The sequence below is a fragment of the Mus musculus genome, chromosome 2, assembly GCF_000001635.26.
Source record: "Mus musculus strain C57BL/6J chromosome 2, GRCm38.p6 C57BL/6J".
Taxonomy (NCBI): Eukaryota; Metazoa; Chordata; class Mammalia; order Rodentia; family Muridae; genus Mus; species Mus musculus.
Window position 1 is genome coordinate 136,743,992 of NC_000068.7, and position 23,079 is coordinate 136,767,070.

A 23,079-nucleotide genomic window follows, 5' to 3' on the forward strand; every position below is an offset into this window, starting at 1 on the left:
ACCATGCTGGCCTCGAGCCCAAGGATATGCATCTTTCTCCCTCCAAAAGGGCTAGAATTATAGGCCTGTGTAACCAGCTTTCTCATTTAATTTTAATTTTAATTCTTTTAAGGAAAACACTTTGCAGTCCGGGTACTTTATTTCTTTGTGTACATTAGGCCATGAATTCATGTGGAGTGGACTCCAGCAGCTCAGGCTCTTTTCCGTTAGTTCTCACAAAGTGTGCTTCTCTGGGTGGCGCAGGCTGGCGCTTCAGCTGAACCCAGGGACCCTTCTCTTTGGCTTCCTTTTTCTTCTGGTCGTTCTCCTTCACCCACTTCAGGAAGCTGTCTCTGCTCTTCGAGTGCTTGATGTGCTCAATCCACATTGATCCTCTTGGCCAGAATTTTGCCCTTAACTTGCTTTTTCACAATGATGCTGGGTGACATTGTAAACTTTTCGGGTTTTGCCATGGTAACACTTATGGGGCACTCCTTTTTGAACAGTGCCCATTCCCTTGCTGTCTATAATATCACCCTTCTTGTAGCTTCACATGTGTGTGGTCAAAGGAACAACTCCATGTTTCCCGAAAGGCCTAGAGAACATATACTGGGTGCCTCTCCTCTTTCCTTTTGTGTTGCTCATTTTGGCGAGTTACTGGAAGATGGCTGCTGCAGCCGAAAGCTTACTCATTTTAAACAATGATTTAGTAAATCTACCTTCTCTGCATTGCATCTCGGGACTCATATAGAAGAGAAAGCTTAAATTCCTCACTCATTGGAATTTTTTTTTCTGTTTTCTTGAACAAGATTAAAAAGGCCTTTCTCCTTTTCTGTATACTGTTTCCCTTGACAATTTTGAATTTCCAAGTCTTTGTGTGTATGTAAGTGCATGCATGTTCTCCTTTGACACACATGCTCCCCCACACAGATACAGACATGCCAAATAAAATGGTTTCTTTTTTAAATTCAAGCACAGAACAATGAGATTGTGAGTTCTTTTTAATTTTACGAAAAATTAAATAGATAGGTGACAACAATATATAAAAATAGGTCCAACTGGATCCAGAATTAGTAACCATTACTCTGCAGTTCCCTTTCTATGTAGGGAAGGCTGGGGTGTAAGCAAGGCTGTGGAGGTTAACAGGAGCAGATGGATAGAGGCAGGCTGTTACAGACAAAGCCACAAGCTGCTTGTGGGCAGATTAAAGGCATCTCAGGGAGGCTGAGCTCTGGTTGTTTTCAACACTAATGAGTGCTCTATAAATGAGCCTGAGTTAAAACTAGAAGGAGGTGTTTCTAAGATGCAATAATTGTTAACATTTAGATAAGAATGTAGCCTGATACATTCAGTTCTAGCTTTGCCAGGCAAATTTCAAGTCTATTCAAAGTGCAACGTCCCGGGTTTTGTTTGTTTGCTTGCTTGCTTGCTTGTTTTTGTTTTTAACAGTGTGCTCTATTTTAAACGGCACGAATCAGGCAGTAATGAGAAGATGTCTTAATGACAAGGAACTGCTGAGAAAAATAGCAAATCAGACTTTGGACTTTTCCCACTTATACAAAAGATACAGTTACCACGATTAGAAAAGTTGACCTAAAGAGTAACACTGGGGCAGGGGAATGTCAGGAAAAAAAATTAATTAAATTTAATTTAAAAATTTAATTATTCTAGTCATATAAAATATTTTTAAAATAAAACATAAGGAAATCATGAGTTTAAAAGGGTGAGCTGCAAGGCTCCATGAAATAGTGTCAGAGGTTTTTAAACGCTCATGTTCCTTGGCCTGTGAGTCTACGCTCATGGATAAGGAAATAATACAGGATGTGCTGGAGTCTCTGTGTACATAGACTTGTGGCAGTATAGTTTATCATTACAACATAAAAGAAAAAAGGGGAGGGAGGCAGGCAGATGGACTAAACACCCAATAAGATTAACCAAATAAGCCATAAATGTATATCTATGATGGGCCACAGGTCAGTCTTTAAAGTGGCATTTGATCAATGTTTAATGAAACATCTCAGAAAAGGATTGATAATTGCAGAAAAACTGGGTAATACATGTTAGTTTTGACCACATTTAAAAATAAGCTTCTGCCCCTCTCCGACCTCATACAGGCACAGATGCACATCGAAGCTTCCTGGTCAAATTTAAAATAAGCCACATGCATTCTGGGACCCATTCTCAGGGAGTCTTATAGAATTGGTCTGGGGTGTGACCCGGCAGTGGGTCTTCATTAAAGCTTCTCAGGAGATTTTCAGTTTTCTTTTCAGGTTTGAAAATCTTAAAAGTAAAATAAAAATAAATTAAAATAAACAAAAAACAACAAACAACAACCCTCTTCTCACACAGTACATTCTGAGACACCATAGATAGCCATTTTTAAAAAACAAGCAAGTTACTTGGTAGCCAGTGTCAGGTTCGGCCACACAGTACTCAAAGTGAAATTGTCTTGCTTGTATCCTTAATCTTACATACAACCTTAGAAGGAGAGCCAGCTAGGGAAACATTATGCATATTTTTCCATTTGTCATGCTGAAGTACTGTCAAATGGACTCGGTGATTGGCCAACTCCCCTTCTTTAGTTTACTAAAAACTTAAAGAAAAAAAATTCCATTAATTTCTACACTCTATGAAATCCATGTTTGTTAATGTGGGATTAGTGTTTGTGGTTTCCATCTAGTAAACCAAAGAAGTACAGAGCTGTCATGTCACAGCCCTACAAGATATCAGCCAAGTCTATATCTGGGTCAGGAATCTTATCCCAGCATTATACACAGGTCATCTTTAAACTGGCTTTGCTATCTTGTTGGTTTTCCTCACTGGAGAGTTAGATTCATCTTTGACACAATCTTTCTATACTCCCCTGAGAGTTCTGTGTTAAACTTCTGAACCTAATGCCTTTAAAACTACCCAAGGTCAAACATGGATTTGGAGATAGGAGATAAACAGCTCTCCCTGATGGCAGATTCGATCAAAATCGTCTCTCACAGAAAGCTTCCCGTCTTTAAAGGGAAGACTCTCTGTGTGACTTACAGAAATGTTCCAGCCTTTGCCCACAAGGTCTAATCTAAAGTGCTTTTTAAACCCTCTCCATGTTAAGGACAGCAAATGACAAACTGCATAACTGGAGACGTCAAATTTGCACACTGAAGCAGTTACAATCACACCAGTGGCTTATCTTAAGCGAATGGAGATTGGGGGAAAGTCTAATTTGATAAATTGGTCTTCCGACCCCCATTGATGCGCACAATCACTTCAGGGGCACTTTATCATCATTTGGAGCCCTTCTGCCATTAGCTGAGACTCCAGACTCTTTGGCTGGGACTCCTTTTATGTCCTCTCTCTTTGTGTCAAATGCTTAATGGTCTAAAAAATGCTACAATGTAAGCGAGGCCTGTTGCTTTTTAAAGCATCTCTGTGGCGAATAAATTCACTTCCAGAGTCAATAACTTTCCAGTGAGTCTCTTGCCTTAACTATAAAGGTAGGGTGGTGTACAGGGACTTTATATGGAGAGAGGTTGAATGCAAAAGTCTTGATTTCAAGGAGCGGCATAGCAGAGACACATTATCACAAAGCCAAAAAAAGGTGGGGGACATTTTAACTGATGATAAAAGTTATAAATCTCCATTATTGACTGAAATAATTACTTTGAAAAAATGTCAATTAGCTGGGCGCTTTTTTTTTCTGTCCCCGGGCCTGAATTTTCCATTTTTGAAAAAAAAAAATGAGTACGTAGAAGATCTAAATTTGTCAAGATCTAATCTCCACGTAGTCTGTGGAAGAGCTTGATGAGTTCCAGCTAATAGGTAGCTACAAAGAAAGCCACTCTTAGGAAGAAATGTGGGCTTGTAGCATCAACATGATGTGTGATGCTGTCTTGATAGCGCTTCATAGAGGACTTCTTCCCAGTGCTAGGGACTTTCTTCTTGGACTCTATTGTTGACTGTTCTCTGCCAGTTGGATAATATTCCACAATTATTACAGAAGACATAGCTATGGGAGATAAAGTTTATGCTCTCCTTCTTCATGAATTTGAAATTAGATGTGATTTTATAAAGACAAGAAAACTCTTCATGGACTCTTCTTTTGAGTCAAATATTTATTAGGTAGCAGATACAATCCTAGTACAAAATCCAATGAAATCCCAAAATATTAGTTAGATTCCTGTTACTGTAACATATACCAGAGACAATCAAGTCATAAAAAAGACAGGGTTTATTTTGCCCTACAGTTTTAAAAGATCCATTCCATGATGCCTCAGCCCCATCATTTCTGAGCCAGTGGCAGATAGCACACAATGACAAGATCAATGGAGCAGCAGGAAAGGCACTGAACACAACAGCCTCAGTCATAGAGTTCTGAAGATAACATCAATGAGAGCAGACAGGTCCCTTCCATTCTTTGCCAAGAATTTCTTAAAGTAGGGCTCTAGACTGAGCATTGCAAGAATAATAATGCTCTGGGTGGCTCTTCAGTTCCATCAGATTCTTTCCCCTCTCTGAGATTCCTCTCTTCATTTGGGGAATGACTGGCCTAATAACCTTCATGAGCTGGCCATTCTGTGATATTCTGGGTATGCAATCTTTAATTCACATAATTAAATCAAGCCCAGATTTAACACATTTCTTACCATGGCTAGAATAAAAATGTTCTCCTTTTTCATTTTTTTCCCGATGCAATGATTTATTGATATTTTAAGTGCCTGGAATATATAATACAATATAGCTCATAAATAAATGGAGGTTGTCACAGGTTGGGTTCAATAGTAACACTCCTTTAAACAAAGATTAATGTACAAGAGATATATGAAGAAAGTATTCTGGGAACGCAGTAAGAGAAAGGCACAGGTGAAGGACAAAAGATGAACAAAAGAGTCATTGTTACAGCTGGGGTCCCAGCCTTGGTGCAGTCCTCAGGACCCTCTGGAAAGCATGTTGCACCTTGCAGTTTTAGGGCTGGCCTTTGGTGTTATATACCCTTCCTCAGTTGCAGGCCTGTCCTAGAATATTGAAAGTCCAGAGCATTTGCAGGTCTTAGTGAATGAAATGAAACAGCCAGTCCTGGAGAGTTTTTATAAAAAAAAAAAAGGGTCACAGGTGTGGATGGTGCCGGTGATGCTAAGGGGTTAGGGAGCCACAAATACCTGTGGGAACTAAAGGGGGTGAGGGGAAAGGGGGGAGGAGGATAGCCCAAGTCCAGCCAGAGTTCCTCCTATGCTCTGGGCAGGTGGATGCGAGAGAGTTGTCAGACACTTTCCACTAGGCCCCTGGTGGGCATCTAAGCCACTGACCCCACTCAGCAGGGGTGGGGTGGGGTGGACAAGGGGCAGCCCCCGACCAGACCGGGGGCCCGGGGGCGACACCCTGTAGCCCTGGGGTTATGGGAGAGAAGGCAGAGGGGTGAGAGGTTCCCACACAGGCAAGAGAAAGTGCAGCGAGCCTTGATGAACAAAGACAGTCTATGGTTTTAGAGCTTTATTGTAGAAAGGCAGGGAGAAAGGAGAGAAGGTAAAAGAGGGAGAGAGAGAGCGGCCATGGCCAAGAGGAGAGAAAGGGAAAAGGAGAGAGAGACAAGAAAGGCTAGAGAGTAAGAGGGAGAGAGAGGAAGAGAGAGGAGAGAGGAGAGGAGAGAAGAGGATGAGGAGAGTGTAAGGGGAGTAAGAGCAAGAGAGTGAGGAAGGGCCAAACAGCCCCTCTTATGGTATGCTGTTATCTTTACTGTTGCTAGGTAACTGGGGAGGAGTCTAGAAGGTCTGAAGCTTGGGACATTGTCTGTGACTAAAAGCCATGCTTCTCCTGTGGAGCCTGGGTGGGTGGGGGTGGGGGTGGTAACTTAGACAAGAGCCTTGAGTTCCAGGAGACATAAAACTCCTTCTGTCCCATGTAGGTTATCACCACAGGGTCCCAGGGTTCCACACCTCAGCTTGACTGGAGACCAGACTGTCTGTATATAGCCCAATGCCCCACAAATACAGAGTAGAGGAACTGAACGCTGCACCAGCCAACTTCCATAGCTGAATAGTGAACCTGAATACACCGAACTTCTTGCTAACTGTGGACTCTGTCAAGTGACAACAGAAATTTTTCAGTTCGAAAGACAATGGGGTCTTTTCTGTTCAATCTTGCATGTGGTTCATTCATCACTCTTGAATGGGATCCTTTTATTTAAAGCTTAGCAAGACTTCTGTTTTTTATTTATTTATTTATTTATTTATTTATTTATTTATTTATTTATTTTGTAGCAAGGCTTTAGCCCTTGACCCAAGAACCAAGCTAATATTTAGAAAAAGAGCACTTTCATTGGCCCTTCACAGGTAAGACAGAGGACAGAGACTTGGACCAAAATGCTTCTTGCTAGAGCCTTCAGAACCATCCCTCAGAGGCAGTGATTTGCCTATAGCTGCATGCTAGATATGGCTGTGCCCATGTAATACTCAATAAGCAAACAGTACCTCCATGAATGAACTGTGGTTTGCTTAAACTATGATCAGGATAAGTGAGACAGGGTTCTGTTCTGTCTGCCCCATCTCCTAGTCAATTAGTCTGCCATGCTTTGGCTCCCAAGCAAACAACCGGGAATCATTGCAGAATACAAACTAAAGCACTAAATACTCACTTAGCCACATTTGCAAAATACACAAAAGAAACATTGGCATTTTTGAAAAGGAGATATTTAGTCATAATCAGTACTAGTTGTGGCTGACTGCCCTCTTGCAATTAAGGAATGCCAATGCTGGTTGCATTTAAATGTAAGGCCTCCCATCCCAGCACTCTTACAGAAGAAACCCAAGCCAAAGCAACCCATCATCAGCTATGCCCCTGACAGAGCTCATGGAAGAGGCAGGCTTCCCTTCTCAGAAGAATGGAGATCAGAACTGTGTTTAGATCAGGTATACAGAGAGAATTCAACTCAGGAGTGGTGTTTGGTAGGATAGTATGAGAAGTAAATGGGCCTCATTGAAAAGGAAATAGGTTTCTGAAGATAGTGCCTAAGAGATTCTGAGGGAGAGGAGGCATTTGTGAGATGTTTGGAGTTGACAAATGAGATTATTCTTCTGTGTTTGTGTGCTCATGGTACCGAAGTATGAATACATATCACCATATTGAAACAAATATTGAAAAATAAGGACCCCCAACACCTTGAATCAGTGTGTAGCTGAAACAAATATTGAAAAATAAGGACCCCGACACCTTGAATCACTGTGTAGCAACATAATGGATAACCACTGTTAACCACCAAAATGAGAAGAGAAAGACCATGGGCCCAAATCATCATAGCCAACTTAATTAAAACAAGCAATTAATTAAAGCAAGCTTTTTTTAAAATTCGTGTACATGGGCTGTTTTCTCCACTAAGGTAGAGTTTGAGAGGTCAGCATTGGGTGTGAGGAAGACAAGGATTTTATAGCTCAGGGGTAGGTAGTTTCAAATGGGCAATTTGGTGGGCAAATGACAGGTGGTCTACAAGAGTAGAACATAAACATAACAAGTTAGGCAAAGCAACCTTCTGAACCAAAGGCATGATTAAAAGGTAGTCATAAGAACAGATAGTCACCAAATATAGAGGTCATCATAACAACTCCTGTGAAACAAAGGTAGGATTGCGAGATGGTTATTAACTTTTTGAAACAAAGACATGATTATTATTCCTGGAACAGGCAGGTACAGAACCATTTGTAGTTAAGGTTACAGGAGGGATATAGACCAATGGAACTCACTATGTAGAACAGGCTGGCCTGAAACTCATAAAGATCCACCTGGCCTTTGCCTCCTGAGTTTGGGGGTTAACGGCATGCACCTAAAACTCTGTAGGCATAGACAATCAAACACAGACTCACTTTTATAATTTCTAGTTTTACTCCATGCCTCATTTCTTATTTTAGAGTATGATTAGAGTATATCCAAGAAACACCATGGGAAGATTTATAAAATGGATTTTGCAGGCAAAGTTGAACAGGAAATAAAAAACCTACACAGTGTTCATCTGTAGTAAATATGCAGCGTTCTGCAGATAGGGGAAGCTGATAACTAATGTTCAAGGATTTCTGGTTTTGTTTGCCTGTGTTTCTTTGTTCGGATCCACAAGTGTTTTTCTTGAAGAGCCAGCCAGCAAATATGTTCAGCTTTGTGAGCCCTTATGGCATGGAAGAAGCCACTGACAGTGGATTCACAACTAGACAAGCATATGCTCAAAGAAAACTTTATTATACATCTTGAAATTCTAGTATCACAATTTCCATTTCATGGTTTCTTCATCTCAAATCCTGTCAACCATTGAAAAATGAGGGTAAGATAGTCAGCTTAGCCTAAATCCAATGCAACAAAGAACAAGCTGGTTTGGGTTCATAGGAAAGTGAAGGGATGAGAATTACTGGAAAGAAGCTGTCTATACAGACTGATAAACTGATAAAATGTCAAGGACTATGGAGTGGTTGGAATGTTCTAGGTCCAGAGCCTAACTAAATTTCTCAGCTGTATTTATCCCCCTAAAAAGCCATTTCTTGTTTACCTCCCTATCAGATGTAAATAGGTGAAAACCTTTGGGATATATTAACTTAAGGAAACCCTGTTCTCTACCAGTCAGAGTTAAGGATGGTATCAGATAACATCCGAGCCTTTGTTCAGATTCTTCCCACTGAATGTAGCCACATCTCTGATGTTTCCACTAATGGAACTGAGAAATGCCTTGATTATAACTTTCTTTGTTCTTTTACTATTAAAAACTTCATGAACTTGCTTGTACGTTGCAACTATGGGTCTCTCAGTGACCTAAGCCCATGTTCCTGGGCTATGATCACTCAAATTTAGACCTAGAATCAACTGTCTCTTGGGCTCTTTGAGGTGAGAGCTCTGTTACTGCAGAGCCCTTGATTGGTTTATTCAGACTAGTGTCCTATTTGGCTAACTACAAAGCCATTTCTTGACCGTACCTAGTGACATTTACTGACACTGTAGCAGTAAGTAGGCTAACTGTGGTCTGCAGAACAACAGTGTCCACACCTCCTGGATGTTTCTCGAGACATACTATCTGGGACTCGGTCTCAAACTGAGCAAATCGGAACCTCTGCGGTTTTAATGACTCAGCCATCATTAAGAAGCTTTCTAATGATGCTAACTTTTGCAAGAGTTACAGAAGGATGGTCTTAAACTTTAAGCTGAAAATTGCTAATTTTGGAACATTAAAGGGAATATGTGTTCATCCCAGAGTCAATTAACAGGAAGTGAATACCTAGTTAGGTCTAGACTATGCACAGGTGATTTGAGATTCTTAGCCAGGGTCTTTAATGGCTAGGTGAGTGTCTTATATCAGAGCTCCAGGAATCTCTTTTGAGAGACTATTTCCTTGTATCCTCCCTGACTAATGTGAGCTTTGCTCCTCTGGGGAATGCCACTTGCTTAGGTATGTGCAGGACTAACACTTGTTCCATGCCACCTGAGTAATTCCATTTCATTATTAACATCCTCTCAGCTAGTGCAATGATTGCTAGTTACGATTCTCCCTGTCTCCTAGAATGCAGTCATGCATGGGTTTGGGGTTTTTAGGGACAATTTATCAAATGGAAACAACAAACATCCCAGCAAGTAGCTGTTCTAGTGATTCTCATCAGGAGGGCTGCCACTACACTCTCTCTCTCTCTCTCTCTCTCTCTCTCTCTCTCTCTCTCTCCACACACACACACACACACACACACACACACACACACACACACACACACACACACACTCCTGTCTACAGCGTTTCCTTGGTGATCTCTCAAAGTTGCTATTCTCAGCAGGGGAAGAACAGCTGTATGCTCCTAGCTCCAGGCTGCCAGCAACCTGCCAGGGCTTGGTTGATGGGCAGGTGGCAGGCTGACAGAGAAGCCATGTGGTAGATACTCTTCTATTCCTGATTTTCATGCTCCCAACCCCCACCCCACGCCAGGAGTTCCCATACCAGAATGAGGAGATGACACAAGAAAGTGCAAGCACCTCTTCACAAAGAAGGAGGCCAGGGTCAGGCACGCCCTTGCTTGTTCCCTAGAGGCAGTCCTGAGAGAGTTGCTGCTTGGAAACCAGCACCTTTCCACTCTGCTGGTTTCCCTGAGACCAGTACTCAGCTGCTCCTCAGTGCCTGATGTCAGCCATTACTAAAGGAAGAATAGGTAACAGAGCCTAGATTTGTTCTACTCTTCCCAAAGGTATGAGGATATTTTACCCAAATAGGCTATCTGAATATTAAAACCCAGCATCCTTAGTAAACAAAGTTAATTGGGATTTTCTATCCTTGACACACCTGTGACATAAAATCTCAGAAGTGAGCTTTATGCTCAGGGAGGGAAGTAATCTTGCCCATAGCCACAAAGTTTCTAATTCACATTAACATTCTTCCCGTTTAAAGTCCCTCGATTAGAAGACTTTCTTCACAGAGCTGGTCAATGCAGAAAGCTAATCATATACTCTGCTTCCCCTCCACAGAGGACCTCCATCTTATCATCTGAGATAATGGCAATAGTGTCATACACATCCAGTCACATAACCCATGGGATGAGTGTTCTTAACTATAGACTCACAAGTCTTGCTAGTGAGCAGCCAGCTTTCCTTTCTTCAAGGATGCAGAGAACCCTCTGCTATCCTGTGGCTCAGCCTTCTTTCCTTGCCCTGCTTTCGTTGACAGGAGAAGATGGGAGTTCAGTACCAGCTTCTGAATGTGCTTGGTCTGATAGGGACACACATTGTCTCCAATTAGGGACCATCTCTAGCCATCTGGCCCTCTCCCTGTGAAGACTAGATACATAATTCCTAGGTAAGCATTCACTCTCCAAAGACAAGATTCAAGTCTGCAAGAGGAAAGACAAATACCACTGTATGCTTGACTATCTCAAACGTGGGACCCAAGCCTGGACCTTCAACAAGTGTACTGCCCAAAGATGTTGGTGTAAGGTCAAATACTTATCTCAGACTCTTCCTCTGGTCCCTTCTGGGGACATGACTCCCTGACAGAAGCTGACTATGTTCCCATTGGCACTCTAATTTCTGGTACTTAGAATTTCTTCACTGTCTTCTTTCCAATTAAACTGTAGTTATATAGAGGTGGTGAATTCACATTTTCTGTTCATCAGTGTATCCCTAGTACTCTTTGTAAGTACTTGAGAATTGAGAAGGATGGAAAGGAAGAAAGAAGGGTGCTCTGGAACAATTAGTGTCCTCTTACTTGCATTTGTTTCATGTGAAATGTCAAGGATAGCCACAAAGTGGGCTGGTCACATTTTAAGGCCCTGGACTCACTCCACTTTGGAATAAGACTTGTTTACCTGCACACAATCTTGACAACCTCTAATGACAATTCTAGATGCTTCTAAATATGGTGCCCTGCTACCCACAAACAAATAGTAATGGTCTAGTAATTGTGCAAAAAAAATAAATGTAGTAAATCTCAAAATAATTATACCAAGTACAAAAGCCAGGCAAATCATAGTGCATGCTAAGTCATGTCATTAATACATAATCCTAAGAAATGCCAGCAATAGTGACAAAAAGGAGATCAGCAGTCTCTTGGACATGGGAGGGTATGGAGAATAACAGGTATAATAACAAGGAGAATGTGAAAATGTGGGGGTTAATCGATTGGTTCATTTTCTTTTTAGAGTGGTGGGGTTCCTGAGTATATTGCATGTGTCAAAATTTCACAAACTATACAAATTGTGAAGTGGTTAGTATGTCAATTATAATTGTCTGTACTCTCCACCTCATCATTCCCAAGCCTTGCTGGTTTGTGTTTTAAAAATATTTCAGATGAAGCCATATGCGTCTTCGTAAACCTGGGATCCTAGAACACTTAGGAGACTGGAGCAGAAAGATGGTTAGCCCAAAGCCAACCTGGGCTACAATACAAACTGTCAGAAAAAATCATATGTAAATATGTGTCTGTTCCTGTGAGGAGGCTGAAAAAAATATCTCTTCCTGGCACTTTTTGGAGAATTGACATAATTCTATTGATTCTTGTCTGAATTTGGCTTCCAGTTTAGAAGCTGTCTGAACCCTGGGGGCAGTGAAGTGCTTATACCTTCCAGGTGGCACACATTCATGGAAGCACCCATATTTTCCTTCTTCCCAGGTTCTTTAACGAAGCACCACTGACTTGCTGGCCCAAGCGCCCAGCAACCCCCCACCAGTACCATGGCCGAAGACGCAGACATGCGCAATGAGCTGGAGGAGATGCAGAGGAGGGCTGACCAGCTGGCTGATGAGGTAAAGGACTCAGATTCTGAAGGGGGGAAAAAAAAAGATTTCTTCTAATGTCTCAATTTAAAAAAAAAAGAAAGTGGAAAAAAGAACTTTCTTTTTCTCTAACTAAGTTGTCTGCAGGTTAGAAAGATTTGATTCGCCCAGACTCTTGACTTGTCATTTAAGACGTTTAAGAGGGCAGGGTCCTTTAGGAAAAGTTTTGTCTTTGGATGTCTTACAGTGTGTTGTAGTTAATTCAGTTCTGAAGGTTAACAATTTTAGGAACTTTCCCAACTGGCTGTTAAACATGGCTATTATTAAAACTGAAGTACATAATCTGAAAATTAGATAGAATATAGACAGACAGACAGATAGATAGGTAGGTATATAGATAGATACGAGATGGTACTGTGCTCAAAACTCATTGCTTTCTACCTAGTGAGTTTAGCACATGTCTTACTGCTATTTATGCTCTTGAGTAATTTACACTCACTGCATATAAGGAATAGAAAGCCCACAGACCAATGTTGCTGTAAATCTCACCCACAGAGACACCACATCACTGCTAATAGCCATTTTACTGAGAGAGAGAGAGAGAGAGAGAGAGAGAGAGAGAGAGAGAGAGAGAGAGAGAGGAGAGAGAGAGAGAACCCACTGGAGTCAGAAATGAAATAGCAATTGTTTAGCACCCAGACTTATTTAGAACCCAGAATTGCCAAATGCTACCAGTAATGGCTTGATTTATTGTTTTATTGATTACCTAGAGTTAAGACTGAAGGGAAAATATAAATAATTATATAAAACCTGTAAAGTGTGCTTGTCTGTGTGATTACACTAAGAAAACAATACACAAAGTTGGGGGTGAAAAGTTGGGGGAATCTGGGAAGAGTTAGAGGGAAGAATGGAGGAGGTAAATATAATAAGAATATATTGTATGAAACTCTCAAATCATAAAAGTATTTTTTAAATATAAAAACTTTGAGGAAGTCCTTTATTAGTTGTAACCTGTTTGTTTTTTTCTCCAACAAGAACATTGTCTCTTTTCTAATGAATCTAGTTCTAATGCTACTTCTTCACTTCATTTTCTTCTTATTCATGAACATAACTGAAGTTATCCCATTCCATTGACCATGTTGGAATCACACTAGTTCACCAGATGGTGAGCCATAGACAGACGACACCAGAAATCTACAGGGCCTTTCTGTGAGATTCCCCCTGCTACACAGGAGTTGTCGCTAGGCACACTTGTTGTATTAGGTGTCAACTCTGTGCTCTTTGTATTTCATATCAGCACAGCAGCAATAAGCATGAATGTAGATAAATGTATTTCTGTTTTTTCAGAGAGTCAGTTAAACATTTTCCAGCACATCACTGCTGATAGAACTTTTACGAGAGAACGAGAGAGAGAGAGAGAGAGAGAGAGAGAGAGAGAGAGAGAGAGCGCAAAAATTCATATCCTTCACATTCCTTATAAGTTTCCTACTTGAAAGCATGGCTCTGAGAAATCACACTGGCTGTTGGATTGGAACGATGTTAAGGAACTGAGAACAAAGTGGCAATGCTGTACCCGGAGGAGCAGCTGCCAAGCTCAGCATTTTCTTCATGCTTTTCCTTATCTAAGAATGAAGATAATTAGAACTGTTTTAAACCTACTTGATTTTCTTCACCCTAAGGCAACAGCTTAATTTGTATTGATAACAACTTCCAGTTGTGTTTCTAGGAGCTTTAAAGGAAACTTGTTACAATCTCAAGAAAAATTATGTTTATGGTTAAAATTCAATATCCCTAGTCCAGGAAAGATGAAGTATCTCTCAGAGTGTAGAAGAGAGTTTTCTGTGCATCCAGAGCATGCAAAATGATTTTTACAGATTTCTTTGTCTTTGATACCAAGATCAAACTCATATGGTTTTAGTTTTATGACAATAAGCTTTCACGTGATGGCTTTAGGAAATCTGATCATGTAGAAAGCCCAATAGGCAAGAGACTGAAACTGGAAAGACATTTTGTGTTTGGTTACAAAGTTGAAGTAATATGTGACAAGGACCTTTGTATTTCTCAAGTGAAAAGGGGTATTTTTTATCTTCCTCACATTTTATTCCTGCCCTTAACAGTGTTTATGTTTTTCCATCTTAGTCCCTGGAAAGCACCCGTCGCATGCTGCAGCTGGTTGAAGAGGTAAGAAGTGGCTTCTATCAACATAAACTAGCTCCCTGTGCTGGCATGTTCATTCCCAGCTCCTACTGATTTTTCTGAACCCATGCCGCTCTTGCTTCCAATGCTAACAAAGCCTATCGGAAACCCAGAAACTTCTGGAAATGACATTAAGTTGTCAGCTAATTATCAAGAGGTATTCACTGCCGTTCATCCCAGGATACCTCTAGAGTCTAAGAGTATGGAGAAACCCACCATTTCCAAGCTACTGCTCCCAATAGTCACAAAAAAAAGGGTCCTTGGAAGCATACAGAACAGTGCTTAACTTGTGGAAGAATTACCTACATAAAATGTTCATTTGTAATAATTTTGTTGCAACAAATTCCACCTATCTAAAATTCTGTTCTGAGTCCAGCTACATTTATAACTTTACAAAAATATATATTTATGCAGGCATATCATCTTTTAAAATTGTTGTATTTAGTGTTGGACACTAAAATTTATGAAGAAATAGGAAAAAATCTTTAACAAAGAGAAAAATCCAGTCCAATTAAGTAAACATAAAAGTTCTTTTATATTACCGACTCTGAATTGCACATCCATTTGTAAAGCATTTGTAATGCATGGCTTAATGAATCCCAAACTATTTTTAAATGGGTAAAATAGGGCAGAAAGCAATAATGGAATGAAAAGAGCATTCGCAATAAAACCTACTCATTCCAATTTGGTAGAACAGCAGTCAACCAGGAAGAATAAATGGATTAATTGAACTTGCCCATTGGGAGAGATGGAGTAAGAAAAGAATGGGTTGGACTATATTTATCGTAACATAATAAAACAAGCCTAATGGTTTTTATTCAGCAAGATGCCACTTTAGCCACAGTTTGAATGTGACTGCTTATCAATGTATAAATTCATGTGTGATTATCTTTTCTAGAGATCTTGGGCTTTCTCTGGCAGAATGATTAAATGAGCGTATTCACCCACCCCATGCTACTGTGAATTGCTTATGCAATGACATGAAAGGGAAGTGGGAAAAAAGATAAATTGTACAAAGGCTTAGAGAAAAAGTAGCTGCCTCTTACACCATGGCAGCCAGTGCTGTCTTCCTTTATTTCTGAAGCTGCAGTGTTTCACCTAAGGGTGTAATGTGACTAAAGGTGAATGACCACAGGAAGCGTGGGGAGATGTAATAATGCCTTCTCTGGGAGGAAAAGTTTGTTATTTCAAAAGTGACAATTTGAGCTTACACTGTAGCACAAATTGGCCCCCACAGAGAGGGGTCTCAGCAGCATGGAAGGGCAGTTTTCTATTCTAAATGAAGAGAAATATCTCTCTTGCCCTGTTCTTGGGACATTGTTCATGCAAAAATGTGTAAATGCCAAAAAAGGAGGAAGGTAGCCTCAATTCAAGAGTATTGGCCATTGGTCTTAATGTGTTATTTTCCAACATGTTACAGGAAACAACAAAAGGAGTCAGAACTTGAAACATTCTTACATGAGCTCTGAGATTAGATGGGAGCTCACTACTTAACTGCTGTATTATTATACACAATTACTTTATTGTAGGCTGCAGTATTATTATCATAATATACTTTATGACCTACAACCAGAGCCTCCGCATTTTTGTGTACATGCCTGCATGTATGATGTACATTTCTCAAGATGTCTCCGATTTGCTCAGTTGTACAGTGTTGAAACATTGCCTAGACTGTGAGCAATGGCTAAAATGCATCAGAACGCACCCCTTTTAGCCTCTTAGCCCTTTTAGCCCTCTGCGCTTCACAGTCTGGGGTGCATGGACCTTCTCTCTCATATGTCTTCTTAAAATGAAAGTAGTGTCAGCCTATCTTGCAAAAATATCTCTTCTCTAATTTATTCTAAGAATAAAAGCCCCATTGATTGAAGTAGGACACTCAAATGATATGTTTTTGTTTCTTGTAAATTGTTACTCCATCAAGCATGAAGTTGCATCTTAGAACAAGGGATGAAAGGGATGGCTTCAATCTCATACATCTAATAAATAAGAAGAGGCTGTTAGACATTTCATCCTTAGAAACTTTTGAGCAAGGCATTATTAGAGTAGACTGGTTTGCTCTTACTCTTGGGTCATTGTATATTTATAGTGAAACATTCCTTATGTCTAGGGATTGGCTATTCAGATGATGTTCTGATTTTCAATCCAAAAGGAAATTCTCTTAAAAGAAAATCAGTATTAAATATTCATCAAGGGCAGAAATCATTTGGAAAATATGAGCTTTGAAATACCAGGATCTTACACACAACCCCAAAGTCCATTGGTGCTACATAATATGAATTGAACTGAATTTTTATTGAACTCAGTTTCAAAGTCAGAAAAGGTACTAGAATTGGGAAGTCTCCCTAAGGCAAATAGTCCACTTCCCATGGAAGCACAACTTCACACTATCACTAATAAACTCTAGAGTATGACAGCAGTGGAGGTTGGGGGGTGGGGGGAGGGCTGGCTTTTATAGAAATCACCATCAGTGTTTCAAGGACGATGTAAAAACTCAGAGGTCAGTGGAAAAGTTTCAGAAAATCCAAATATCAAAGACTGGTACAGAGATTAGAGACTTGGTGGCATTCAGTTCACAGCCTGGAGTTGGACACTTACTTTTGAGAGGTACACTTTAACAAATATTTATGTAATACTGAACACTGGAGATAGGAGAGAAGATACAAATTGATTCATTGCAGGGAAACCAACATGTAAATAGATGTTCAAATTCAAGGTCATACCTGCCTTGGGAGCATAAAAGAAAAAAGAAGAATTAAATCTCAAAATAGAATCATTAAAATGTCCTCCAGGAGTAAATACTTGAAAACAAAAAGGTTAACTCTGGTGATGCTAAATGCAGAAATGAAATCTGCATACCAACATCTTAGGCCATGAAACTTGAGCCAGAAAAGTCCATACTGCTTTAGGCAGGCAGATTTGAAGGCACCGCACAGCCTTCCTGAAATAGTTATGGAAACACTAATATTTCATGAATGTCTTACATCATTTTTCTTTCTATACCAGCTTCTCTTTCAAAACTCTTTAGCAATAAAAAAGAAAATCATTTAACAGATACAGTTGTAGAAAGAATTCCATAAAATCAAGTTAGTAGGGTTTTGTTTTGTTTTAAAACAGATGTGAAGTCCTTCAGAGTTCAAGAGAGTGCAGGGTGTCCAGGCATTAGGACAGATGTCTTGAAATGTGATGAAAGCATTCCAAAAGGACATCAGTAAAAATTCTATAAACACTGGCTTGGTTCATTGGCAAAATAATTAAATTCATCAATACACTTTAAAAATAAAAATGAAAAATGAAATTGTACAAAAGAAAGAAATGAACAGAAATATTTCTAGCTCAGTTTAGACAGGCTGTCGCCCACACCAAACACAAACACAAAGAATTGAGTTCAGGTAAAACTAGAGTCACTCCTCTCATTCTTAAGCTCACATACAACTCTTCAAGGAACTGGAGAGAGTTATATTCTTCTCCCTTTGCAGTGTTTTCCCTATCCCTGCCTCTCCGTCTTCTAGATATTCTAAAAACCACCCAGTTATTGGACGAAGCCACCTGCAAAATAATGGAAGCAAATTTAAGTTCATACCCTTATTGAGAATCTACCATATGCTTAGAGCCATCATTATCACCATCATAACCAAATATATGTTAGCTGATTTAACACTTACAGCCACATTTTACTACTGCTTTGATATTCTGTCTTTAACCCAGAGGATGTTGGGACGTTCGGTGGTTAAGTTCCTTGCTTCAGACACATAGCAGGAAATGGTAAACACAATATTCATGAGCAGGATACAATTTAGACTCATTTACTGAACCCAGCATGTTATTTCCACCAGCTAACCTTCCAGCACAACCCAAGTTTCTTGACTCTAAGGCCAACACATTCTGCTTATGTTCTCCCAACTGGGTCAGTGTCAAACACTCTTGCTTCTTCCAACTAATTCAATGAATCATTCTAGTGTTGAGACATGCAGCATCTAATTGGAAAAATTGGAAAATTATGTTTGTATGGCATGAAAAAATAAGTGATACTCATTATATCTCATAGAATGCTATGACATATAAATGGACTGAGAACTGGGCTATCAAAAGTCACCAGATTTTCTCCATCCATCTTCTGTCATCAGAAGAGTGGTACAGGATCTCTGGGGAGAAAATGGTCTCTAAGCTGTTTCTGCAGTCACATCCATAAGCCTAAATAAGCTTTTTGTTACACCGTCTCTTAAGCAATGGCTATTAAATTCAGAAAGGGGCAAAGGAATGCTTAAATTGCAGACTAAGATAGAGGGATCTCCACTTAGAATGTAATTAAAGAAAGACGTCAAGGTATCTTTTGTGGTTTTATCTCTAATATTGGTGTGTGTCCCCCGGTAGTATACAATAGAGCAGGTTAGATTCCCAGACATGGAAACTTTCAAATCAAGTAGGACAGTATCTTCACTTCTACCACCACTGACTCCCCTGCTTGCCTCTTAAGAACCTAGGTAGTCTTGGTTTACGTGGATAAAAAGAAGTGAGATGAGGAGTGTTTCTAAAGATTGATGCAAAAAAAAAAAAAGACCTGGAGAGAACTGATTTTTCTCACACTGAATCATTGTACAGAACTGTGGATTTCAGAGCAAAATATGTTCTGATCTTCCTCCATCTACCAAATGTTGAAGAGCTTCTCTCCACAGAGTCAGTTTTCTTTATAGCCTTACCACTCAGCCTCTTCTCTTCTGTTATGAACCTAACTAAGTACCAGGACTCCAACATCCTTATTTATCTCCTATGAGAAATCCCTGCCCTGGCTATTAAATGGGCACTTTTTGGTCAAACTTGCCAGGGAAAAAAATTCAGTTTAGAAAATTGTGAAAATTTTGCTTTCTGTGTAATGAAAACGGTAGTTATTTTATTGTGTAGGTATAAAGATTGTATGGTATTAAGTACATGCATTCCAATGCACAGTTATTGTATTGAAGGACCCAGGCCCACCCTATGAAGGATGTGCTTCATGCCTCCTCGTGAGTCCCCTGAGAGTCACTGATAAAGTCACCCTTGACCCAGTTCCCCCTGGTCCCTACCCAGCCCCTGAATGCTCTTCCCTTTTGTCTCCCTTTGGTTCTTCTCCATGTTCCATTTCTAGGGATAATTGTCTCCTCACTGATTTCTCTTTCTCTTTTCTCTCTCTAACTCCTTTTCACCTTTGCTACCATTATTGGAATGTAGAGTAAAGATGCTGGCATCAGGACTTTGGTTATGTTGGATGAGCAAGGCGGTAAGTTGAGATTTCTTCAGTAAGAACAATTCTTCATCTGAATTAATTTGCAGCTCTTAAATTTTTTGTGCACCCACAGATGGGCAGTCTGCATGTGTTACATGTATATATGAACATAAGAGTTCTAGAAAGCTCAGTTGCTAATTTTCTTTCTTTTCTGAAAATACTGAGTGTGGAGATGTCAGGGCCTTCTTCATGACTGAATTAGTGATACTGCAATCTCTGCAGTGTACGTTTATAACAGGTTTTAAAAGCAAAATCTATGTGTATTTCTTAAAAGACAATATTTTAGACAGGACTGAGAATTTTACATATTCTTCTTATCACCAAAGTCTCCCAATGAATTTGGTTTCCTTCCAATTAATATCAAGGTTATGGGATATAGTATGTGAGGCTATGCACTGCTCCTGACAATCTGGGAGTTTGGGTCCTCAAGTCATTACAGAGATTTCCTAAATAACTAAGATTAAAAATTAAAAATTATTTTTATGTGGGGTCTGGAAAGTAGACATTTTAAACAATCAGAATATTTGAGCTATTTTAAAGGCATTTTTGGAAAGGTTAGGAACAAAAAAAAAAAACAAAAACAAAAACAAAAAACAAAACAAAACAAAAAACCCAAAACTTGGAGAACCTTAGTATATTGTTTCTACACACTAAGGTGGAAACTAGAACATCAATATCATAGATTTCTTTGACTCAAAATATCTACTGATTTGATGATAATGTACATAATTCTAGCCACAAATTCTTCTCCTGTTTTCATTTTGAATTCTTATAATAACTAGATACTTGAACATTTTCATACTTTGTAAAAGCACTAGTAAAAAAAATAGGGTTATAATTTTTCTCCAGTGGGAAATATAAGAATGTAAAACTCATTCCAGCAAAGACACAATAAACTCCAAGCAAAAATTTCAAATTGAGAGGAAAATTGCCATGCTGATAACTTGGCATAAAACACTTTTCCTAAAACAGAGAGAACCTACGCATATCATCAAAGGAAAAAAAACTAGTAGAAAAATGAGCAGGAGATATAAAGCTTTGAAGCTTGCAAACGGGTGTGTAAAATATTGTCTCTATCATTAGTGATAATGGCATGCCAGTCTTAGCAAGTTGATTTCTTCAGTAAGATACAAATTTTTAAAATTGACAATAACCAGTGCTATAGTGTATTGAAGAAAACAAACTCTTAATTTTCACATTGGTGCCTTGGGCTAATACACATGTCATAAGGAACAATTTAATAACTATATCTTCAATTTTGAAGTGTTCCTATACCAAAACATTCAAGTCCTAGAATTTTTGCACTAAAGATAAACATTTACAATTATGTAAAAATGGATATGCTTTAGTTGTAGCTGTATAAGACTAGAAATGATCTAAATATTTATCTGTGGAGATATCAAGCAAATCAGCTATGATATGGCCATGAAGAGATGTTCTTCCATCAACCTAGTGCATAAGAAAGTGTTTAATGATTTCTGGAGAGTTGAAATTGGAGTAAGAAGAGAAGAGAGAAAGCCATAGCACTGGAGGTGTTCTGAGACACAAATGAAAAGTATTAGAGAGTTATTGTGAAATGCCAGTATTGGATTTATGTAGATAGTAAAAGCCTATGGTTGCTAGGTATGACAGGAAGACCCTTCAGACTGTGATAGAGTGGAAGGTGTCCCAGATTACTGACCTGTTCGAGAAGGTCTCAGCTAGGTTAATGGAGAGCCCAGGAGCTAAGATTTCTAACTCCAAGTACAGAAGAGAAGCCCATGTTGGGCAGAAGTGCCACAGACCTAGCAAAGCAGCCCTGCTGTGCGCAGATAGTGACTCGTAGCATCTTGACAAAGCGTGACCTTCAGTATGAATACCATACAATTCACAAATGCAAAGCTACTCCCACTTTGCCAACAGAGATACAATGTGCTGGAATCCCCATACATATGTAAAAATTCATAATTTTAAACAGCATGATTCCCCCAAAACATCGATATATTGTTATCTAAGAAGCAAAGAACAGATCCCCCCCACTCACACACTCACTCACACACACACACACACACACACACACACACACACACACACACACACACACACACACACAGAGAACACTGAAAGTTTTCAGCTGAAACATTCTGGATTCCCCCAGTAAGCATATTTCCCATGAGAGCTAGCATTATTGCAGATGTGTAATGAACAGCTCATACTGACAAAAAACAAACCCCTCTGATTGTAAATCTCCAAAAGCGAGTGATCTGGGACTTCTCTGAAGGGCTACCCATTCCATTTTTACTAAGAACTTAAGACCTTTGCAAGTGACAGATGCATATGTCCCTGCCTCTAAAAGCATTTGATTCTATTTGTGCAATGTTTACTTGTTTAGATCGCAACTGCTTTTTGATTGCTCTTCAGTTTATGCTGTATTTATTTTGTCTCTGCCTGACATCCAAAGTATTAACTATTTGTAACTCGCAGCTGCTCGAGGAACCACAAGCAACGACCGTCCTCCTAGAGAACCATTGTATATCTACTGTGGAGGCAGGCCAGAGCTCCTCAGGTTGTCCAACTGAACAGTTGTACTGAGATGTTCCTTATAGGATTCTTGTTTTATACCCAGGTATCAGGAGACAACAAGGAGCCCCAGACAACTCTGGAGACATACAAGGCCCTGGGACTATTGTTCCCCTAAAAGTATTGTCTCCCAGGAAAGCCCCCTAAAGGCTTCTGTGTTGAAATGAATAACCTAACTTTAACCCTTTAACATCTGTTTTTCTCTTATGTTTCTTATTTCTTTTCTTGGCTTTTTTGTTTGTTTGTTTGTTTGTTTGTTTGTTTGTTGTCTTGATGACCCAGTCCAGACTCTCTGAGAACTTACATGTAACAAGCTCTAAATTAAATAGTAAAATCTCTGATCACTGCTGGCAGAAAGAAAAAGACAAAAATCAAGACCTATTTTGAGAGCCAGCTACCTCTTACCTTAAAGTTAATGACACTATGAAGCAGTGTTTCAGAAAATACCCTACCCCTTTGCTAACGTCCACTCACCAACTTCAGGTAGGAATGGCTCAGCCACTGTGGATATGTGGCTGTGTCACTTTGTTTGAATAAATCTCATTGTGTTCTCCAATACTAAGCAAAGTGGAAACCATATAGGCAGTATCTTTTAACTGAATATTTGTATGAAGGCTTGCATACTAGATAAAACAACACTTATTGTGTTTTCCTTTAGGACCAGGCTGAGTATTCTAAGAGCCTTAATATAAGATCCTTTACTTAGATGATATTGGTAGAAAAGATGTCTAAATAAGTCCCCGAACAAGCTATCTGCTGCTGGATAATTACTCGAATATCTGGGGGAAGGGGGGAGGTTTCAATTTCTGCTAACAGCATGGACTGTTATCTAACAGAAGACTAGAAGACTCTCCTGAACCATAACCCGCCCCCTAAAGTTCTCT

General features: G+C 39.6%; 1 protein-coding gene across 7 annotated transcripts in view; it reads left to right on the forward strand.

Moving 5' to 3' along the window:
- The window catches only part of Snap25 (synaptosomal-associated protein 25), a 68,990-nt gene that overhangs the window by 30,553 nt on the left and 15,358 nt on the right, over positions 1 to 23,079 (forward strand). For all 7 annotated transcript variants that reach the window (NR_149318.1, XM_017316761.2, NM_001291056.1 and 4 more), the window contains exons 2-4: positions 12,077 to 12,210; positions 14,320 to 14,361; positions 19,582 to 19,630. Coding sequence is in view for 5 of the 7 variants with exons in the window: in NM_001291056.1 (NP_001277985.1) it covers positions 12,139 to 12,210; positions 14,320 to 14,361; positions 19,582 to 19,630 (163 nt within the window). In the remaining 2 variants the exon portion in view is untranslated. The remainder of the gene's footprint in view (positions 1 to 12,076; positions 12,211 to 14,319; positions 14,362 to 19,581; positions 19,631 to 23,079) is intronic.